Source organism: Dermacentor variabilis, chromosome 3 (assembly GCF_050947875.1).
Source record: "Dermacentor variabilis isolate Ectoservices chromosome 3, ASM5094787v1, whole genome shotgun sequence".
NCBI lineage: Eukaryota > Metazoa > Arthropoda > Arachnida > Ixodida > Ixodidae > Dermacentor > Dermacentor variabilis.
Window position 1 is genome coordinate 21,391,876 of NC_134570.1, and position 21,414 is coordinate 21,413,289.

Below are 21,414 nucleotides of genomic sequence, written 5' to 3' on the forward strand. Positions count from 1 at the left end.
TTTCGTTGTTAATATGACTTCTAAAGCTGTCAATTTGGTTGTTTCATTGCTGAATTTGAGCATGCACACTTGTTTTAGATACTAACACCGTCAATTCTCGGTGATACTATTTCGTTATTTTCATATCGCAGATTATCGACTCGAAACCACCGGCAGGGACAAGATGATGCCACGACCAACCAGAAGGAGCACCCAGTGTCGTCATTATCTGCCATGATGCCTACTGCAACTCTTACTGTTTTTACACTTATGTCGCGTATTGTGCCATTAACCAAATACAGTTCACTTGTTCGACGAACACAATATACGTATCTGTTTTGCGCAGTATAATCTGGTACATCATGTATGCAAACCTCGCATATGATTTAATAAAGTACTTTAAAAATGCCTCCCAAAAAGTATCTCGTGCCAGTTGTCCTGAACGCCTTGCCTTGGCCGCTGCTATTGAGGCACTCTCATTCGACCGGAAACACCTGATGAAAATTACATGCAGACCCCAAGCACTAAGGAATCGATGTTACACGAATCATTTTTCAGGTAGATATTTATCTTCGTTTCTGGTTCACCATAGTTATGAGATAGAGCAACATGTCTGTGCAACGCGAGTATGATATCAGCATGTGTGTGACCACAACTGCAAAACGACGGCGACGACGGTGGCATGAGGACTGATTTATTGCACTCCGGCTAAAAAAAAAAAAAAAAGATTACTAGTTACGTTACGACCGGGGCCTGTACCGAAGGCGGTGGAATATTGCGTAGTGCTTCAAAGCGCTAGCTGCCACGAGGGAAGGAACGTCGTTATGCCGAGCATGTGTAGAGTATTGGGCTGTTGCGATAGGAGACCCTGCGTCAAAACCCCACCGTTGGAAAACGTAATTGTTCATAGTATTTGCATTCTCTGGGAACTTGACCAACTTTGGGCCATGCTTGTGTGTCCGTATCAAATCTCTTTCACATGCCCAGTGACCCAAGTTGTTTAATAGCTTCGGCCACTAGGTAGGTTCTGGATGCTGTCTTGCCCAGCTTACAACAATGGCCGTATGCGTATGTGCCCGCATAGACAAATTGCTGCTGGCAACTGCCTGGTTTGTGGTAGAAGACTTAGCTCACTGGTTATGTGGTACTAGGTATATATAACAATTAGGTTGCACGTCAAGATCTTTGATAAACACGCTGCACTTGTACATAACCCAAACCTGTCTCTGCATCGTTATTTTAATAATCATCCTAATAATCATAATCTGTCAATGATATCTCCTCCAATCGCCCACCTATCGTAGGAAGAATTGATAAGCGCATTAACGTCGCCAATCATCTCCAAATGATGGATGCGCAGTCGCTTTTTTACTACTGAAGTGGACCCAAACGAGGCGACACAGGAACCTACCTACCTACCACAAGCTACCTGGTAAAAGGCAAACAATTCTTTCCATTCACAGTGCATTGTAACTTGGGAAAGCTTCAACTGGCCGCGTAGTCTTCATCTTTGGCCCCTTGTTGGGACGTTCTAATCTTTCCCCTTCCTTTTACAGTCACCTGTGTTTCTTGTTAGATCTGAAGTAAAATTGCAGGTGACCGTGGGTTTTCTCTTCGTTTATTGCGATTACTATTATTTGGGAATTTTACCCACTTCGCGGTATGTTTGTTTGTACCTAACTTCTTTCACGCCACAACTTGGGGCACTGGTCATATGCAACTGGGTATGTGGCACCGGGTATGTACCCATTCATGGTCAATCCCTTAGAATGGGTATGAAGAGAGAGAAAAAGTTTGGTTAGGACTGACCTCGCAGGAGCTACAGCATCGCTCAGTACCTTTGAACTTTTCGCAGACGCTTCAAGCGACACACGCTCACAAATAAATGTATATAAACGCGACATCTTTTTTTTTCTTTTACACACGTGCGTTACTTTGCAATTTCTCATCCAGTGCTCCTACAGCTACTTTATTGCTCACATTTCAAAAACACGTACAGTCGAGCAGGCTCAGCACATTGCGAAACGTGCTTGTTGTATCGGCGCAGGACATTCAAAATACCGAAACTAGAAATGACCTCGCGATACAACGATGCTCTAGAACAGAATTTTGAATTCATAAACGAACCAAAAAGTTTGGTTAAACTGACCAGCCAAATCTCTCCGTTCCAATTGTTGAGTCAAGCAGTGGCGGACGTCTGTTAACAGGTGGAAATATCGATGGCACATACGCAGGATGGTTCGCAACGTTGTTTTTTCTGTTACCAACGAAGTGGCGGCTGCAGATTCTTGAGTTTTCGCTTGGTTTACACGGTCCTCCGTCAGGGCTACGCAGCACATTTAGAGCAGAACAACATTATCGCACTTTCTCATGCAAGCCGCTGTGTTGTGGGGAATGCAAGTAATTCGATTACCGAACACGTTGAATGGCCCGTATCCAGCGCTCTCACCTTTCCCGTTCATACGATCACGATGGAAATCGGTAAAACTGATCGTTGTTATTCAGTCCTTCACGTTCATAGCAATTCACAACACGACAGTAGCGTCGACTGCGGCGTTTCTTCGTAGCGCGCGCAGCTATCGAGGTTGCCGTCGTTTCCGCCATCAGTCTGACGAGTGCAAGCTCTTTATGGCAGTTCGGCGGCGCGTCCGACCAGCGGAGAAATTCATAGCTCTCTGTCTGGGTGTTAAATGCGCAAAACACTCGCAATGTGGACCAAAATCTAGTTAAATCGCTGTTTCGCTTCGCGGTCGCTAGCTGAATAGGCAACTTAGCAAGAGAGTCGGGCTTCGGACTACTCCATTACTGCCTCTTCACACCGGCAGGTGGCGCTACGCGTCCTGCAAAACCTCAGAGTCTGACGTCTATCAGCCCGGTGCTTTCGCAGTCAGTAAATTCAGACGCCGAGAAATCACTGAAGTTGGCGGAATGTTCAAAGGGAAGCTTCCGTTGCCTACCCCGCTGGTGTTTGACGTGTCGTCGCCGTCGTCCCGTGTCTAGCCGAATGAAGTGGGGCACACACTACGAGGCATCTCACCTATGTCTACAATCTCGTAGACACGACGCAGTAAACTGCGCCCGTTCGGGAAAAGATGCATCAAAACTGGTCCGGTCTTGGATACTGTAATGAGAAATATATCTTCTCGGAGCTTTTTCTTCTTTTTGTAATGCGATCCGATTCTGCACGCATTGCAACCAAATGTGTGGGTGAGCCTATCCTGATAATGCTGTTGCCCTACAGACGCTCTAGTGTAGCAGGGGGCCTACCTTCTTTGCCTTTCTCCGTGTTTGGCGTCGGTGTCTCGACGATTGGACGCAGCGAAGGCCTCTGACACAGCTGAGGCGCGCAGGGGGAAAACGCGAAGAACGGCTGCAACGCAAGCGTGGAGGAGCGTGCAGAGGAAGAAGCTGGGGCGTAGTGCAGCGGTGCTCGCTGATATGCCACAGATGGTGTTGAATAGTTCAGCGCAACCGTAAAGGACATTCGGCAACATCTCGATAGGGACTGGCAATTGATCCTGCCCTTGCAAGGAGTGTAGACCCGTTAAACGTCATCATGCGTTATGTTTCATATTTCTCAGTACATGTACCCGTACAAGTAATCGTATTTTATCTGTACCACGAGACAACAGCGTCTCGGTATTGAGAGTGTGATAGAAGCCGTCGAGAGGCTGCGAGCCTCTCGACGGCTTATATATATATATATATATATATATATATATATATATATATATATATGTATATATATATATATATGCCTACTGGCAACTTTAGCTTACACAGCATCTTGTATTTGCTCATACAGCACGCTGAAATGAATCAATAATTGTCACGGAGCTTGGTTCTGGTATTGCCCAGTGCGAGTATTTTCTCGTTTCGCATGCATTTTAACAAGAAAATACCACAAGCGACAGGGACAAAGATTGCTCGTGATAATTATTGCTGATGAGCTTCTTTAACGTGCACTCTATACAGGTATACGCAGTTATTGCGTCCTTCATCCACAGCACCGCGATCACCTAGCTGCGTCTTTACCCTGCGACCGCAATTTCAGAAGCAGAACGCTATGAGCACTCAACCACCACTGCGGTGGAAGCTACGGGTTTTGAGGAGCGGTGGCATTACGTGCTTGTTGAGTTTTGCGCGTCGTTCACGAGCCGCTTCCGAGAGCAGAAGCAACGGACAAAAGAACAAACCATCGGAGACAGACACTCGGGTGCTGAGAGACACGGGCAAAGATCAACTTTATTATTATTTGAAAGTAGAATAAAAATAGTAATATGGATTCTTAATATCAAACATACACAGCTCTCGCATCCGCTGCTGCTTTTAGAGACGAAAAAAAAAGAAAGAAACGTGCGTGCATACGGGCTGATGTCGGTTGGGTCGGGGAGAGAGCTGAAGCGTCAAGGTGCACCGAACGGGTATCAGCCACTGAGAATTGACAATAATAACATGAGCACACACATGCACACACACACACACACACACACATGAAAAAAACAAGAAAACTGTCAAGCTGTCACCGCCCTCGCAACAAGCCAGCTAACAAAGTCAAGCGAGTAAAAGAAAAAACAGCACGCCGAGAAAGCGCTCTCTCCTCGCGAGAAAAGCAATGATAAAACACACTCGACAGCAAAACGGTACACAAGGAGTCCTTTGGTTCTTTGAACAACGCGAGTGAGCGAGCGTGAATTAAAAAAAAAAGAACACTTACGCGGGAAGATGATGGTTTATAAATTACATTGCACGAAGTCGTAAGGGATGGGAGAGGGTGCGGGCAAGATATCTCCGTGTTTGTATTGAGAGACAGCGCACCACGATGAACGAGAGTGGCATCACAGGGGAAGGCATGTAACTGCATCGCTGCCCTCATTTTTTTTTGAGGCATCGCCTCTTGCAAACCTTAAAAATACACACAACACAAGCGCGCCATAGAAGAGGCAAGAAACACCGGAGCGGAGAGAGGGAAAAAAAGAGCATCAAACGAACGCGAGGGTGATTTGGTTTTTCTTTTCTTCCAGCTGCGATATACGGAGGCCCTGGCCACGCAAGTATATGGGAGCAGGACCTGGCGATCGTTCCATTTCGACACTCGGTTCATTTACACGGTCGATGGATTTCGCATGACTGTGTACACATTCATGGAAGGCAACAAGCAATCAGATATATAATGTATGTATATTTATATATATTTATATATTTATATGTATATATTTATATTTGTATGTATATGTATAATGTACACCCAAGTGGCAGTTGATGTATCACATATTCCATACGAATGAAAAACAGGGGCTTTTTAAATAGACCAGTCGCGAGAACTAAAGGGAGAAGAAAAAATCGCACGTCATTCAGCATTTCAAGAGAATCGCGAGGTTCAGCAGCACAGTCTAGGTGGCTCCGATGATTCCATTTCTTAATCTTTTTTAGCGTTCCCAAACAAAAAGAAAGGAAGTGGCGTTGTTGATTATCCGATCATCATTTTAGCTGCCCCAAATAGACAACCAAGCAAAGCAGTGTTAACACAAGGCAACTACGCTACAGACGGAGCTAACTCAATTGATCGACCAAAGACTTTCGAACAAAGGACATTCTGATGAGAGCACGAACCTTAGCATCGGAATCGCCCCACGTGTTAACTCGGCAAATGAAGTTAACCGCCATGCGTAACAAGGAACCACTGGAAAGCTTCGCGCGGGAACGAATTAATGTACGTCAACTGTCATTTCCTCGGGGAGAAGTAGCAACGTTTATCGCGCGTATTAGAAAATTGTCGGAAAGGCCAAGACAGCAACTAGGGTGAAGGAATGTGACAGGGGAGAACGTTTTATCTGCTAGCCTAGTCTCTTTGCAAGGAAAAAGTAAAATAAAAAGAGATGTGGCTACTACCATCAGCTCTTTCCCATGATTGATGAGTGACAGGTTGAGATAACGGAAATAACGCACTGCGTGTCTCCGTATAAATGTGTATGCGACGATGAGACGGCTGTGTTCACTAGCTTACGCAAGGGGGCACGAACGTCCCCAAAAGTTAATTCGTGTCTTTTCTTCTTTCTTTTATCGACAACTTGAGTGACACGCACGCAATAGGCGTAGCAAATACGGGGTTATCTGAACAGGAGAGCGCTCAAAGGTTTGAATGGGACGGGAGAATGAAATCTCGCACCTACGTTATATGTACGCGGTATATGTATGCGTGATCTACATAACCATGCGAGGACCGGGATCGTCTATGTACAATGTCAAGTGTGACAGTTCTGAGACGTCGACGAAAAACAAATGCTAAAGAACACGAACAGGGCGTCGAAAAAAAAAAAAGCAACACTGTTCTGTCCTTCTTACATAAAAAAAGAAGAAAAAAAAACTTTGTGTTCTAAATGCTCCAGCATTCCCATCACCACATTTTTGTCGTGTTTTAGCACCACAATAAGCGGCATAAAAGTCCGAAAATCACTTTTTTAAAGTGGAAACGATAATTAGGAGGGGAGTTGGAATGGGGAACGTTATGCTTCATCTATGGCTTTTGACTATGTCTTGCTAGCCCCCCTTCAACCGCAGCCCGAAACTTCACACCATCGGTAAAGTGAGGTGCGCACCCTACGCCAGAGTTAGTGCACTCAGAGCTGCGTTTAAGCTGAGGCTTGGTATGCTACAGAGCTTCCTCGACGGTATGCTTATGTATAGTATTTACACACGCCTCTGGTTATCGCATACGTTTGTATATGTATATATATTTATACTTATGTATATTATATATTTATATATGTAACATTTGTCGATCCTTGCACGTGTGAAAATGAACAAGGGAAAACAAAACAGAAGCAACTTCGCATTGTCCGAGACAGAACACTCAGGAGAGAGTACAACAGCCACATCGCGAATGCACGCGCGCGCGCACACACACCACATACGCACAGAGTCAGGTGTTCAGCACTCAGGTCTATACACAGGTGGAGTCAGACTCCTAAAGCTTGAGGGGAAAGTGGAAAGGTGGCGTGTGCCCCTCGAGAGGGCGCTCGCGCGGCACCGGGTCAGGTTGACAGTCAACGGACGCCTGCCGGTGAACTCGCGCCAGTGTGCAGCTCAACGGTGCATTGAATGCACCGTCGAGTGTTTCAAAGAGAGAACAATGTCGGCCGAGAATACATGCGTACAACGCTCTCAGGAGCCAGTGACTCTGGGCATCGTATGAAAGCTGTCCTAAGCGCAGCTGTTGGACCTACTGGAGAAGAAAGATGATTACACTCGTTCCAGGGTAAGTACTACTGTGCACCCAAAGAACGCGCGAGTCCCCGCCCCTCTTTTATTATTATTATTATTATTATTTATTTTTGCCTGTAGAAGTCGTGTGGTAGGTTCGAATAAAGTTCACGGTTTGCTCTTTCATTTTAACCCCACCAGTTGGCACTTATCGAGCACGAAGAAAAGCTGAGCAAACGAGTGCACCCCTAGGGGGTCAGTAACCAGCTGCAGCGAGCGAGAAATGAGCCCGGCTCGACTTGGAGAGAGAAAGAAAACAGTAGGGAGATTGGACGATTGCATTGGAAACGGCGGTTTTTCTAATCTAGGGATGTAACAACGAAGCCGCTTTGCTTTTTGCTTACGGCTTCGATTCGATTTCCATTATACAGAATACAGATCGGCGTTTAACCAGTAACGATAACGTATTCGCCTGTCTTCTAGAGACCTGTTAGTGGCACCTTCGGCCTTTTCGAGCTCGTCGACATTCTTAGAAAGGGAAAGAAGAAACGTTGAACGCTCACGAAAGTCTAAGCACACACATTGTTCGTTATGTTCACTGGAACAGAGAAGAAAAACAAAAGTTAGGGAGAAAATGATCACGTCGGAAAGAATCGGATGCCGACAATCCTGTCTACGCAAAGCAGTACACGCGCAAGAAAGCGGAGTGAAGCTATTCTTCAAAAAAAGGCAGTCCTATATTTTGGGGTCAGACGCTAGTCGGGCAAGGAAGCAGACGCGAGGGGCAAGGCCTAACGCCGCTACACACGCGCGCCAAGCATCATATATCTACAGTGTCACCGGGGTGCTATTCTCCAGCTTGTCGGAGCTTGTCAGGCCCGTGCAATGCTGGCATGATGCGTTTCGCATCATTTCATACACGCAAAGCTGTTATCACATGTCGATTAAAAAGAAAACATTGCCATCACAAATCAGCTCAAACGCAATACCTGTACCATCACATCGCTGTTGGTGTCGGTGCCTAAGCCCATTACAACTGGCAGCAGAATGTTAGCTCCTCAAACGTGTGCTCTTCTTGCAGTTTCGCGTTGGTCATTCGAGGTACACGCAGCGGATGCTCTTGAATTGCTGATAGCCCGTGCAGTATTGCTACGCGTGTACCGAATAACGCGTGCAGTTCCTTTTTCAAGTTCGATTACTCGAAGATCGCGGATCAAAATATGCAGGGCTACGTAAGGTAAGGAAGGACGAAATACGAATAGGCAGCATATTTGAATGCATGCATGCATGCTGTGGCTGAACTACACCGTCATTTTCAATGCTCTTGTAACTTAGTAGGTGTTGTGACATCTTTTTTTTTTTTCTTAGCATGACCTATTAACGTGGACTCGATCAAAAACAGAACAGTAAGGAGGGGTTAAACGACTGGTTCCTGGTCATTTAATTGCAACAAGTGCATCTGTAGATAGCTTGCGACTTTTCAGCCTCCCACGTGAGAACTACGAACGTGAGAACGAACGTGGGAACGTCTTTTTTTTTTTTTTTCTTCACGGAAGGCATTCAACGGCTGCTTGTTAGGCGAAGAATGGGACTAGCACGTACTGACAGCGGACACAGCACAGATAATAGGGGACTAGGCGGTAACAAAGGCGTGACTGAGTTCAAAAAGAAATATATAAAACATGTGTGCATAAATACCACTAGCTCTGGGACAAGACACTCGAGCTCTGTGTTATGAAATCACTGCGAAGAAGGGACACAGTCGGTTCCCGTGTTCAATAAGGACAACAGCGGCCGCCGCTAAAGCTTCTGTGCACGTCTTTGGCTTCGTGTGGTTCTTCCCCCGCCGACTCTCTGCTGCTTCACTGCGGCGTCGTTAATGGACTCTTGCCGCTCGCTTTCGCCAGTCACGACGGCGAAGCCATTCGAGGAAACTGCGTTCCCCGGATGGCTGTCTGAATCGCAAAGACTGACAATGGCGACGAATGCGAGACTTGGCAGAATAACGTCTGAGGCCGGAGTTCCAGCTGTAGTTCAACGAGTACTTTCACAGCTTAAAAACCAATAACGCCGGAAAACAGGCTAACATATCTATCTTGCGTCTATTCCACTCAGAAATTTGACAGGGGGCAAATGCTTTCCAGTAGTCAGCTCGCGCCGGCATACAGATGCTACGCTCGAAATTCTCGGCTACAAAATCTGGTTGAATACGACTTCTTCCTGTATCTACATGAAAAGCACCAAGTATTACGCAGTTTACATTGCACAAGTAGTGGGTGACATGTTGCGATTTTGCGCGAGGCTGCATGGTCATAAATGACACGGCTACATTTGGTGGGATGTAAGAGACCTTTGGTCAGCCAAGTTAACTAACAAGTGCTCATGAGAGGCAAAAACTCGATGGCATTCCTTAGAGCGGCGACGATAAAATACATTGCCGAGCTAGCAGCCGGTACTTTTGCGTGTGCGCCCCAGCATACGCAAATGCCTCTATATTAATAGAAAACGCTGGGCTCATGCCATGAAGATTAGCTTGCTACGGCTTGAAAACCACGTCAACGGGATTTGTAAGGCTGACGCAGCAACAGTGTCAATCACCACAAGCCACAGAGAAATGAAACATCACAACACGTCTTAAAAACGTACAAACGTAAAAACAACGAACGGTTCTAGACCACAGTTCTGCGCGGAGACATAGACACAGGTTCGCTGCACTCGGAGCACGGTATGACGTCATAATCTGGTCGTTCAGAGTTCGGCTCGTGGGCGCAAAAGTCTAGTCAAATACGTCAATGCTTGAAAGGACAACAACACAAACAAGAGAAGCGAAGAATGTGAGAGCTAAGGCCACATTGCACCGGGCTCGAAGAAGAAAAGGTGGCTCCGAGTGGGCGAAAACGGCACGCGACAGTCCCGCATGCGCGTCACATTGCCCACAATGCGTTCACAGGGCGCGTATTGTGTCGTCGGAGAAGCCCCAAACCAACCACCGCTTCTAACTATAGTTCAACGAGTACTTTCACAGCTGCGAAACTTGTTCCAGGCGATGTTCTGTTTAGAGAGAGAAAAAAAAAAAAAAGAGGTGTGGCCCCTCAACTTTGCTGGCAACTGAAATCACGGAATCGCAGGGTTTCGTCTGGTGGAAGCGTTTCTTGCACCGATCTCACACCTCAGGCGGTAAGCCTAATATTGACATTGGGAGGCAGGGACGGGCCGTGTGCGAAGTCACGGAGCTGGCAACCGAGTTGGATCACTACTCCGGTTTCGACGCTGCTCGGGCGGAGGCTTCGAACGGGCTATAGCACTAGACGTGGGCAGCTGCGTGCCTCGACGTGTTCTACTCTAGAACTCCCAGTCGTCGCCGCGTTCCTCGCCGCGGTTGTCGAGCCTCTGCTCTAGTTTTCGAATCCCGTCGCCGCTGCTGCTCGACTTCTTGGCGGTGGTGCACAGCTCGAGTGCCGTCTCCTCCTCCTCCTCTTCGTCCTCCTCCATCTCGTCTCTCTCGGCACTCTTGCGGGCCTCGTCGGCAGCCGCTACGGGGTCCACCCGTACCGTCTCGCGAAGCCGCAGCCCGAAGTCTCCAGCGGCGGCCGTCTGACGGACGCAGACCCCGTTGATGATGGCGCTTTCCGCATCACCTCCAGCCACGCCGCACTCATCGTCCGCGTTCGCGCTCGCGTCGTCATCCTCGGCGTCGTCCGAGTCCGGCGACAGGCCCGGGTCCACCCACTTGGGCGCCGCCGGTTTCCGCCGTCGACTGCTGTAGCTGTTGTGCTGACCCAACGCGCCGACGGCAGCGCTGCGCGGCGGCGCTGGCGAAGGCGTCGAGATGCTCTCTTCCTTGAGCGAGTCGCGGTCACTTCCTGCGGCCGCCGGTTCATCCTGGGACAAGTTAGAGTCGTCCAGGTCATCGGTGGGCGTTCCCCCGCAGCGAGCCCACGTCTTGCGGCCCGAGGACGCCTGGCTAGACGACATGCTCAGGTCCAGCGTGCCTTCGTCGTTGCCCTGCTGCGACGACGGAGAGTAGCTGTTGTAGGCGTTTAAGGTGAGGGCGCCGCCGCTGCCCGCACCGAAAGCACTCGGCCCGCTCTTGTCCCCGCCGCTCCCGTGCATCTCGGCGAGCCGCTGCACGAGGAGGCCCCGGAACAGCGCGGGGTCGAAAGAGGCGGAGCCCTCGCGCGAACCGGGCGGTGGACCGAGAAGCGTCGGCGGGGGTGGCTCACTTCGCGACTGGTTATCGTCGGGCCCCGGAGAGACGACGTGCTGCTTGAGCCGCATGCGGTGGTTGTGAAACCAGTTGGTGATGGTGCGCACCGAGAGTCCCAGCTCGGCCGCGAGGAACTCGATGGTGGCAGTGCTCGGGTACGGGTCCATGGAGAAGGCAAGCCGCAGCGCTTCCTTCTGCTCGTCCGAGAAGAGCACGCGCGGTTTCTTGGCCGCCGGGAATGGGGAGGGCGGTGCCGCGAACGGGAAGCTCCCGGCGCCGGCCGTCAGGGCCGGAAGCGAAGGGGGCTGCGCCTCCATGGGCCGCGGGGCCGCCTCCAGGTCCACGTGCGTCCGACGCCGCTTGTTCGCTGCACGAGAAGCGGGTCACGTTTCGCATCTCTTTAAGGGCTACGCAAGCAAAGAGGCAACACAACTTGTGAGGTCCGGCATGAATATATACATTACAATTTGCGCCTCTCATGATTAGGCAAGGCACACAGAATGGAAAGAAAACAACAAAGCAGACGCACTGTCGGCGTCAAAAGTTTGCGGGACGCATGATGTTCGAAAAGCCTCGACTGCTGCGAGATCTTTACACGCAGCCGAGAATTCAGGGTCGAGAACAACGTCTCGAGGCCAGAGCAGCAAGCACTCTGATCTCCTTTTCGACAAGCTGCACGGAAGCGACGCCCTCTCAGCTATGGACGCCTACAGCGCTATTCTCTGGAAAGTATTTACGCTACGTCAATTAACGCCATAGTCGCTTTAAACAACGCGGCGTTTTCTTTTTACTCTTGTTTTAAATGATGCATTGCAATTAAGAAGAGCGCGATACATTAGAGAGCTTTACATTTTGCACACGCAAACGGTTTAGGGCGCCAAAAGGATCCTTTCCGTACGCAAAGTGCAAAGCCCGGTTTGCGCTCTTTTCTATTCCTTTGGGGTTCTTTTGTGTACCTTCTTGCATTCTTTTGTGAGCCCGGCGGTTTGCATCCCCTAACTTTGCGTACGGAAAATCTAAAACTCCTTATTAAAAGCAAAGTTAGGTACAGGAGCAAGGTGCTGTGCGTTAGCACTTCCAAGTGCATGCTCTCAAGAAACAGTGCGCAAATTATCCCCATAGCGGTCAAAAGAAAAAGCGGAGACAGCTCACCTTCTCTGCGCTCGTTTTTGATGACTTGCAGCTTCTCGACGTTGTGCGGGTCGTTAAGCCAGAGCTGCATGCGGATGAAAGGCTCCCTGCCCTTAATGCTAAGCATGTGCCATGGCTTGGGCTTGGACAGCAGTTCACTCACAGAGCCCTGAGACAGCCCCAGCACGGCCTCGCCGAAGATCTGCAAGAGTGCGCGAGAATAATATTTAAGGGACCCAAACAAACTGCAGGGCAACGTTAGACGAAAAACTTATTTTGCCATCGTAAGCTGCTACACTATGCAACCATTCGCTTTAACTATAATGCTTGAACAACAAGCTAGCTGAAAAATTATTTAGTAATAATATTAAGTGACTTGTTTGTAGGGCATACCTGTAATTTCAATGGGAGTGATGTAATTTCAGAAATGTAACTCTACTTCAAGAAATAGAATTTCAACCGAAACATTTGATGGGCCACGTATTCCATTGATTCAAAACGATATCTCTCCTGCGAAATGTTTGTTCATCGGGCTTTTATATGATGACGTAGTGCGGCAAGCAGAGCAAAAACGGGGCTATGACCAGAGACCACAACGTCCATGACGTTCGTTTAGGTGGTCTTCGTTCCGCGTTGGCGCTGTTTGTCATAATATGGCTTTCCGTGCCTGTTTCATCTTCGTTTTTATACCCTTCCCCCGTCCTCCTGCAACCCTCCCTGTTCCTCTTACTTTGCGTGCTTCATTTTCTGCTTGCTCACCTGTTTTGTTTCCGAGCAAGTACCAATGCGCGTTTTCATTTAAGAGGGAGCTTTAGCGCGGGCCCAACTCCGACGCGGCCTATTCAAATACATGTAAAACGCAAAAACGTTTTTCTGAGATTACCCCTGGTCCGATTTTAATGAAATTTGCAGCAATTGAGAGAGAAAGGTAAATTCTAGTGACTGCTGCAAACGAAATTTCAATTAATGGCCTAAATTTTGTTACAATAATTTTCAAAAATTCGAAAGTTTGAAATATTACAAGCACAATATTTACAAATTAATAGCTCTGGATCAAAAACAGATAGCGTGGTTCTGTAAATGGCATTCATTATATCATTGAAAGCGGACAAATTCGATATGTCATTTTGTATTTTACGTAAATTTGTTACGCTGTGTACAAGGGTTCTGCAAAAGCTGTATTTCCATATTACTACACTTTTTGACATTCGCGTGTAACATATCAGTTTTGTCCGATTTAGATGTACTATTAGATTCAATTCACAGAATTGGGTTATTATTTTTTGTTGGTGAGTTACAGAGTTGTAAACCTTATAGTTTCGTTTTCAGAAAATTTTCTATTTCTGCCAATTTTTAATAAAAGAAGTGGCGACCTAAATCAAGAGTTAGAAACTAACAGTCACTAGATTTTAAGCTTTTCTTTTACATGCAACAAAGCTCGCCAAATTTGGTGCAGTGGTTTCCGAGAAAAAGGAGTTCTCCTTTTACATATATTTAGATAGGAGCACCCGAGTTGAAGCTTCCTCTCAACCTTCAACCTGTTTCGCAGGCAAGCTCCTCCGCACTAAGACATATCATGCAGCGAAGCACGCTTTAACGGAGTCCTTGAAGTCGAACAATTGGCAGTCGTGCATACGTCTGCTCTTCTCCTCTTACATCATAGCCGCCGCAGCTGTGCGCGTCAAAGTGCCTGCACGGCACCATGGTTAAGCGGATAACAAGCGAGGTTCAAGCCGCATGCGCCTTGCATCTCATGGAATGCGGTGGGCTCGCCGAATCACGAGATCACATGGAGCAGCCTCCACTGGGGAACAGAAATGTCGCACGGACATGTCACGCCCTGTCGTTGAGACTCGTGTATCTCACCAGTTAACGATCCATATGCGAAAGCTTCGATTTATTCATTTCTGCCTCTTAGTGCAGCACTCAAGTTAGTCACATCAATGGGTAAGCGGTTGTTGAATGTTACCAACGCGTGCCACTTCGCGTATAAACTGCAGTAGAACAGCCAGTTCACGCAGGCGAACGTATAAACGCAATTTGGTCTCAATTCAATGCGGCTGAACCGCCTGTCCCCTTGTCTCGATCGGCGACTCTCCCTTTTCACGTACCGTAATAATCCTATTTGCGAAAAGTGAGGTGCCACTATCATAGGCTGCACATCGACGCGTGCACAGGCAGAAGAAGCATATACGAGCAAGGCGATGATGACAAGAGGAGAAGTCGCCATACCTTCTGGCCGATGTTGTGTGCCATAAGCGTCTCCTTGATCTTGGCCGTGATGGTCTGCGTGTCCAGGTCGGTCGTGAGCGCCGCCATCTCGTACACCGAGGGCTGCACGTACGGCAGGGACCGGCCACCGCCGCTCGGGTGGTGAGAGTGGCCCTTGCGGGCGGCCGCCGTAGGGCTCGAGGGCGGCGCGTACATCGCCACGCGGGAGTCCTGCTGCTGCTGCTGTTGCTGTTGCTGCTGCTGCTGTTGTTGTTGCTGCTGCTGCTGCTGTTGGTGGTGGTGCTGTTGCATGAGCGCCACCTGCAACTCGGGTGAGGCACTGAAGGGCCCCTTGCCGAGAAGCGGAGACGCGTTGTCACAGTGGCTGTTGCGGTGTGAGGGCATGTCGCGCGCGGCAGCCCTGGCCGCCGCTGCGCTGGACGCGGGAAGCTTGCTCGAACCGGCTGCGTTGGCAGAAGGGAAATCGTAAGACTCGCGCCATCATTAAGCTCTGCACTTCGCAGAAAAAAAAGAAAGCGAATAACGCGAGGAAAGAACTCCTCAGCGTTTGAAATACGAGAGCAGGCCAATCGACTAAGCACAACGTTAGAACGCGAGTTCCTGACTAAGACAGCCGGCAATCATACTATGTGCACGGAGGCTTTGAGGAAAGATAATGCGTACATTTCATGTAGCCGAACCTCTTTATCACTTTGACACTCAGCAGTCAATGCAAGTTCGTGCACAACACATTCGGCGAGAAGTTTGGTCTGTATTGCCGCACTATCAGCTCTTCATTGGAGCCAATTTCAACGTGCACCGACGCGGCCTGCCTGAATTGAGGTTTTCATTCTAAGAATTGCCAAAGACGGACTTTTCAAGATTTCTTAGGAAAATAAGCAACTAATGCGATTCCTGTTGAGGCAGCTCCAAGACAAAGCGTCGGTTGCAGTACATACAGGGCTGAAATTGACATTCACTGTGTTTAAGTGGTGATGAACCTAGCAGACGATGCTTCAGTTTACTAAGCGGCACCGAGGTTTCTGCGTTTTCAAATATAAATCGTGTAAGAAAAATGTGACAGTCGACGGCAAAATAAGTTGCGGGTAATGATTTAGACGGAAAACTTCCGACTTTCTGGGCCGTCATGCCAAGTCACGTGACCGGTATCTCTGCGGTATGAAGCTACCCTATAGATACACGTCTCCACGCACACAACATGCATTACAGTGGTGGTATTGCCCGATACCGAAAATAGTAACTGAGGACACAGATCGCGCAAAAAAAAATATCGCTGCACATCAATTTAGATCTATACGCTCAATCAGGCTTTTTTTTTTCTTTGAAAAGAAAGAAAGAAAGAAACCATTAAGGCCGATGAAAATAAAGAGCGGTAAGGTCCGTCCAGGATGTTCGCCGAAAGTGAGCTCCGAAATATATCTGCTAGCGATGTTGCCCCAAAATAAGACTTCGCGGGCGTACACAGCCTAGATCTACCTCTAAAGGCCCGCTGAAGCTCGCTTGGCCGCGGTGAAAGGGACCCACCGAGCGGGCTGGACGCGGCGGTGAAACCCGAGGTGCGCATGAGTTTCTCGGGGGCGATCTTGTACTGCGAGGCGACCAGTTTGTGCACAGCGTTCTCGTCCTCGAGAAAGATCTTCATGCGGATGAAGGGCTCGCGGCCTTTCTGCGTCAGCATGTGCCACGGCTTGGGCCGCGCCAGCAGGTCGGACACCGAGCCCTGGGACAGGCCCAGTACGTTCTCGCCGAACAGACGCTGGCTGATTGAGTACTGGCTCAGCTGCTCCTTCACCTGCGTCCCGGTGAACAGAGAACGGCTGTCATCGCAGTGCGACCCGCTTCTTTTCTCTTTTCAAAGACAACAGAGCGAAATTAAACGCACGTACACACACTGGCACACATATTAGAAAACAGCTGGTATGCTCTCACATAACGTGAAAACTAGCGGAAATCGTTTTGATTCTTTTAGAAGACGCGGATAAGTAACACTTTGCGAATGAAGAAAGTCGCAGAGCTACGCAAAAGAAACTCTGCACGAATGGCATTGGTATGCTCATAGTCTAAAGCCATCGAATAAGGCACTGAATTTGAAAACAGGCTAAGCGGATGACAGACATATTAGCACATACATTTCTAGAGGGAATATGTCGTTGAACTCATGGTTCAGATCTCAAGAGGGCTTGCAGCCCGTCGGTATGCGGAAGGCTGAATTGTTTGCGTAAGCGATAAAAATGTAATTAGACAAAGAGAGATAGTGAAGGACACAAAAGAACGAGACCACCATCTCCCACCGACCTTCTTGACTATCTCCTCGGTGTTGAGGTTGTTGTACTGGTCGAACTGTTGCTGCGTGATTGGCGGAAGGACGGCCTTGTTCTGTCGCTGATTCGTCGTCGGCATGGACGGCGTCGCCGTCTGCGTCAGTAGCGAGTTGGTGATTGACTGCATGCGCTGCAGCGGCGAAGAGCCGAGATCCTCGGGCGCTGCACCACCGGGCGGCGTGTCGGACAGGCCCAAGACGCCAGCGGCGCCCGGGGGGCTCGGGGTCGAACCGGCGCCCGGGAACTTGACGCCTGGCCGCACCAGCGAGAATGCACTACCTGTTGCCAGCGTGGGGAGGAACGACTTAGCAGTGTTTCTGGACCCACTATTTCGTGCTAGCTACACTGTTACCAATTCCGGTACACTGTAGTGCTACATTGTAATACTGCCACTTGCACCTTATCTCTATTTGTCTCCACGCGCTGTCAGTGTTATTGTATAACAGACCTTGGCTCGTGCGCAATACGCGTTTGATGTCTCAGACGTGCGAGATAGTTACTGCGTCGTGAGCGGTGTAGCTACTAATGTGGCGGGCGTATCATTGCCAGACGCACGCGGTGCATGTGAGACATCCTGGCATTGTCACGATGCTCGCCATTTGATCCGGAAGCTGCGATTACCCTTTATAATTAAAGGGCTGATATAGAAGCAGTGTCATCCAATAGGACAAACACTGATCGTGCCGCCTGTGTCGGCGTCGCCACAGTACCATTGTATTTTCTCTTGCTGGTACAAGTTCTCCGGCTAAACAGTGCCCATATTTGAAGTTCTTCGTCTCCTGCCTCCCTGCACCCGTCACATGCATATGAAAATATGTTGGTGAATGTTCAGTAAAATCAGTATTAAAGGAAGGAGTGTGCAACAGGAGCTCTAAACGAAACGCTCGTAGTTAGCTCTTTGGAAGCTTTCGTTCGAGGTGCAGCGGCTAAGGACGAGACCAGCAAAACATGCATAAATGGGCAAAGAATGTTCAACACAGCGGAATATTATGGGGCAAGAAAGCGACCGTGACTGGCGAAGAAATAATGAAAGTTCCTGGCACCTCCAACAGCTACGAAAGGGTAACTACTCGTTAGATCACTTGTGGTAAATAATTGTTAAATGAGGATAAATACACAGATGATATCAGGTCAATTAGCCTTTGTGAAATAGTGAAAAAAGAAGAAAAGAAGGATGACCTTATTCTCAACTCTAAACAACAGCAGTACGAGAGATAAACAATTATGGCGAAAGATAAAGCTTCTTGAGGTCGCTATGCATTGGTTCGTTAATCAGAAATGAGTGCTAAAAGATCTGCAATCAAAGCGCGTTGCGCAGCCAATAACAAGCTTGCAGAGCAAATTTGTAAGGTTCCGTTCATGATCGCACCCAACAAGACAAGACAAGCCACAGTCTACGTGGAATCGCCAATAAATAACATGCTACCTATCAGTGAGCCGGAGATGACGCGAAAACGGTGTTCACTGCAATTTCAGTATAGGTTATTTGATGTAAATACACTTCACATAATCTTATTACCTTAATCAGTAACAAGGCGTCAGCTAGGAGTAAAGCACAGCACGTATTTTTACACGTTGAAGTAAGAAACCCGTATAGGCTAGAGTAGCATGTTAGCTTCGGACGTCGGCCTACTGCTTCTTTCCACTCGTCAAAAGACGAACGTATACGCTCATATATGTACGGGCGTATGAAAATGCATGAACACGAGCGTTCGTTCCGCGCCTTCTATCGCCTTTTCCGGCGATGAGGCGAAGCTACGGAGATCAAAATAGCGGTAGTTATAAGACAGAAAACTGGTCTAGCTGGCTTGAATGGCCGGACATATTTGCCGCGCTAGAATACGGACACACAGCATGATTCAGTACTCGTTGTGTCTTATTCGTGCAGTATGTCCGTTTTCTGGCGCATCAATTATGTCAGACTATTCAAAAGATGTCCGAGCCAGTGCGCATATAGGACTACGCGTGCGTTTCACCCAGGCCGTAGTGCTCACTGTATTTGTTGCCGCCGCGCTGCTTGTGCCAGTCCCGCGGGGCCAACTGCGCAGCCAGGGACGAGCCACCTCGTCGCTGGTGCTGCTGCGACACTGGAGGCTGCTGCTGCTGCTGTTGCTGCTGCTGCTGTTGCTCGTGCGCCGCTCGCATAGCTTCGGCTGAGTCGGCGGCCGCAACTCTAGCCGCAGCCGCAGCCGCCGCCGCGGCCGAAGCAGCCGCTGCCGCGCCGGGGCCACCCCTCAGCTCGGGTGCCAGTGACAGACCCGGGAAGGCCCCGTTGAGCAGTGCGCCGGGCAGGGCGGCCGCGCCGAAACGCGCGAACTCGTGGCCCGGCGTGAGCGCGAGCTGCGAGAGCCGCGACAACTCGTGGTGGTAGATGGACAGCGCCTGGCGGATCTCCTCGTGCGTGCGGTCGTACTGCTGTTGCCGGAAGCTCTCTTCCACGCGCTGGCCCATCAGCTTGGCCAGCTCCTCCTGGTAGATGCGCGCCACCATCTCCTGCGGAGAACACGTGAACTGTTATCGGCATAAACAATGCTCCGCCTCACTCTCCGTGCACCTACTTCGTGGCGCCCAGAAATTAATCACTTTCATCGAAATTGGCGCTCATCGAGCGGAAATATAATGGTCAATGACGGCATTTCACGAGGAGGGCTAACATCTACACTAAGCGCTGGTGTGCTGATGCCTTGAGCTTCTGAAGCAAAGTTTATGACTGCACTGCACAGGGTGGTATACGCAGAGTGCCTGCAAGCAGTAAACTTGTACTTTAGAATCTTTTTGCACTCCTGAAGCTCATTAACCATGCCTAACCGTAAACAACGAAGTAATACGATGGTTCACAAACCAACGCTTGCAAGCTAGCAGCGTTCTACCTATCACAGGTGCTAAGCAACGTCCGGAAGCCGCACCTGTGGTATGTCGTCGTTTTCGTACTTCCGGCTGGACCGCTTGGCATCCCTGTGTGATGCCGAAGAGTGCTGGTTGTTTGTGTTGTTGGTGCCACCGTCGCCGTCCGGGTCGCTGTCGGCGTGAGAGTCGTCGGCTGCGCCGTTCTGCGCTCCAGACGATGGGGGCGCCGGGCTACGCTCCTTGGTCAACGGCATCGTCATGGCTTGCTGGGCCTCGCTGAGGATCTGCGCGATGCGTTCCTCCGCGGCCGCGTCCTCCTGGCGGCTGGACGCGCTGGAGCCGCCAGACTCCTTGCCTGCAATCACGTGCGCAGGAACAAACTCTTAACGCCCGCGCCCTACAGCGTTCCCATCACCGCGTTAAACGCCCGTCTGACGGATGCAACGACTAGAAGGGGAAGCAAGCGGACAAGTGTCTGAGAGCAGTACGCCGACAGAAGCAGCATACTTGAGCTGACGGCATGCACAATGGGATGTGGTCATACACAACAAACACCAAGACACAGACGGGCTCAGAGCATGCATACACCGGAGGGATTTATCAACGCGACGCGCCAACCTCACGTTATGCCTGCTCCAACGAACAAAACATTTAGCCGGCGATGTCGATAGATAATCAGGCATGTGTGCAGCGTGACTCGCCTTTCTTGGGAACGAGTGACTTGAGCATGAAGACGCAGAAATCGTCCGAGGCCCAGGCGTGCATCTTGCGGTACGAGTCGCGGCCCTTCTCGGTAAGCTTGTCCCAGGGCTTGGGCTTGGAGAGCAGCTCGCTCACTGTGCCCTGCGACAGGCCGAGCACGAAGCGCGCGAACAGGCGCTGGCCGACGTTGTGCGCGCTCAGCAGCTCGCGTACCGCGCGCGACACGTTCTGCGTGTTGAGTGCCTCGCACGCGTGCCGCTCCATGTTCTGGCGCAGGCATTCCTGCAGGCGCTCGAGAGACGCGCCGATCACCGGGTCCGGAGTCGGCGGCGTCGCTCCGGCCGCCTCGTCCGCCACGCCGCGGCCGCTGCCCGTCGAGGTGTCGGTGCCCGTGGACATGGCGTCGGCGTCCACGGACTTGGGCGTCGCCGGCGGGCTCGTCACGATCGGCTGCTCGCTCTTCAGCATGCGCGAGAAGGACGAGACGATCTCCTCGCCAAGCAGCGAGCCGAACGCTTCGACGTTCTGCAACCGGCTATGCGGGGAACCTGCGCCGCCGGGAGTCAGCAGTGATTGATTGGTTCGACGACTGCTCGAAGTGCCGATAGATCGATGAATCGATCCACAAATCAAGCGATCCACCGATTGACGCAAACTCAATAACGCCATAAATTGTGAGGAAGCAGGACAAATAAACTTTTCTGTTGATTGATCGTACCGCGAGTGCGGGGTCGAACGGTCGAACAATCGAAATATCGATCAGTCAATCGATCAGTGTCAAATCTTCAATGA

General features: G+C 49.7%; 1 protein-coding gene across 12 annotated transcripts in view; it reads right to left on the bottom strand.

The window, feature by feature from the left end:
• Window positions 1–4,196: 4,196 nt before the first annotated feature.
• Window positions 4,197–21,414, bottom strand: part of ct (homeobox protein, cut) — a 749,731-nt gene continuing 732,513 nt past the window's right edge. For 11 of the 12 annotated variants that reach the window (XM_075684459.1, XM_075684457.1, XM_075684462.1 and 8 more), the window contains 8 exons: window positions 20,622–21,170; window positions 19,980–20,275; window positions 19,068–19,566; window positions 17,048–17,352; window positions 16,229–16,544; window positions 14,753–15,195; window positions 12,542–12,722; window positions 4,197–11,756 (listed from right to left, as the gene is read on the bottom strand). In XM_075684459.1, the coding sequence (XP_075540574.1) occupies window positions 10,525–11,756; window positions 12,542–12,722; window positions 14,753–15,195; window positions 16,229–16,544; window positions 17,048–17,352; window positions 19,068–19,566; window positions 19,980–20,275; window positions 20,622–21,170 (3,821 nt within the window). In that variant the 3' untranslated portion in view covers window positions 4,197–10,524. The remainder of the gene's footprint in view (window positions 11,757–12,541; window positions 12,723–14,752; window positions 15,196–16,228; window positions 16,545–17,047; window positions 17,353–19,067; window positions 19,567–19,979; window positions 20,276–20,621; window positions 21,171–21,414) is intronic. The other variant, XM_075684458.1, reaches the window with a different exon arrangement.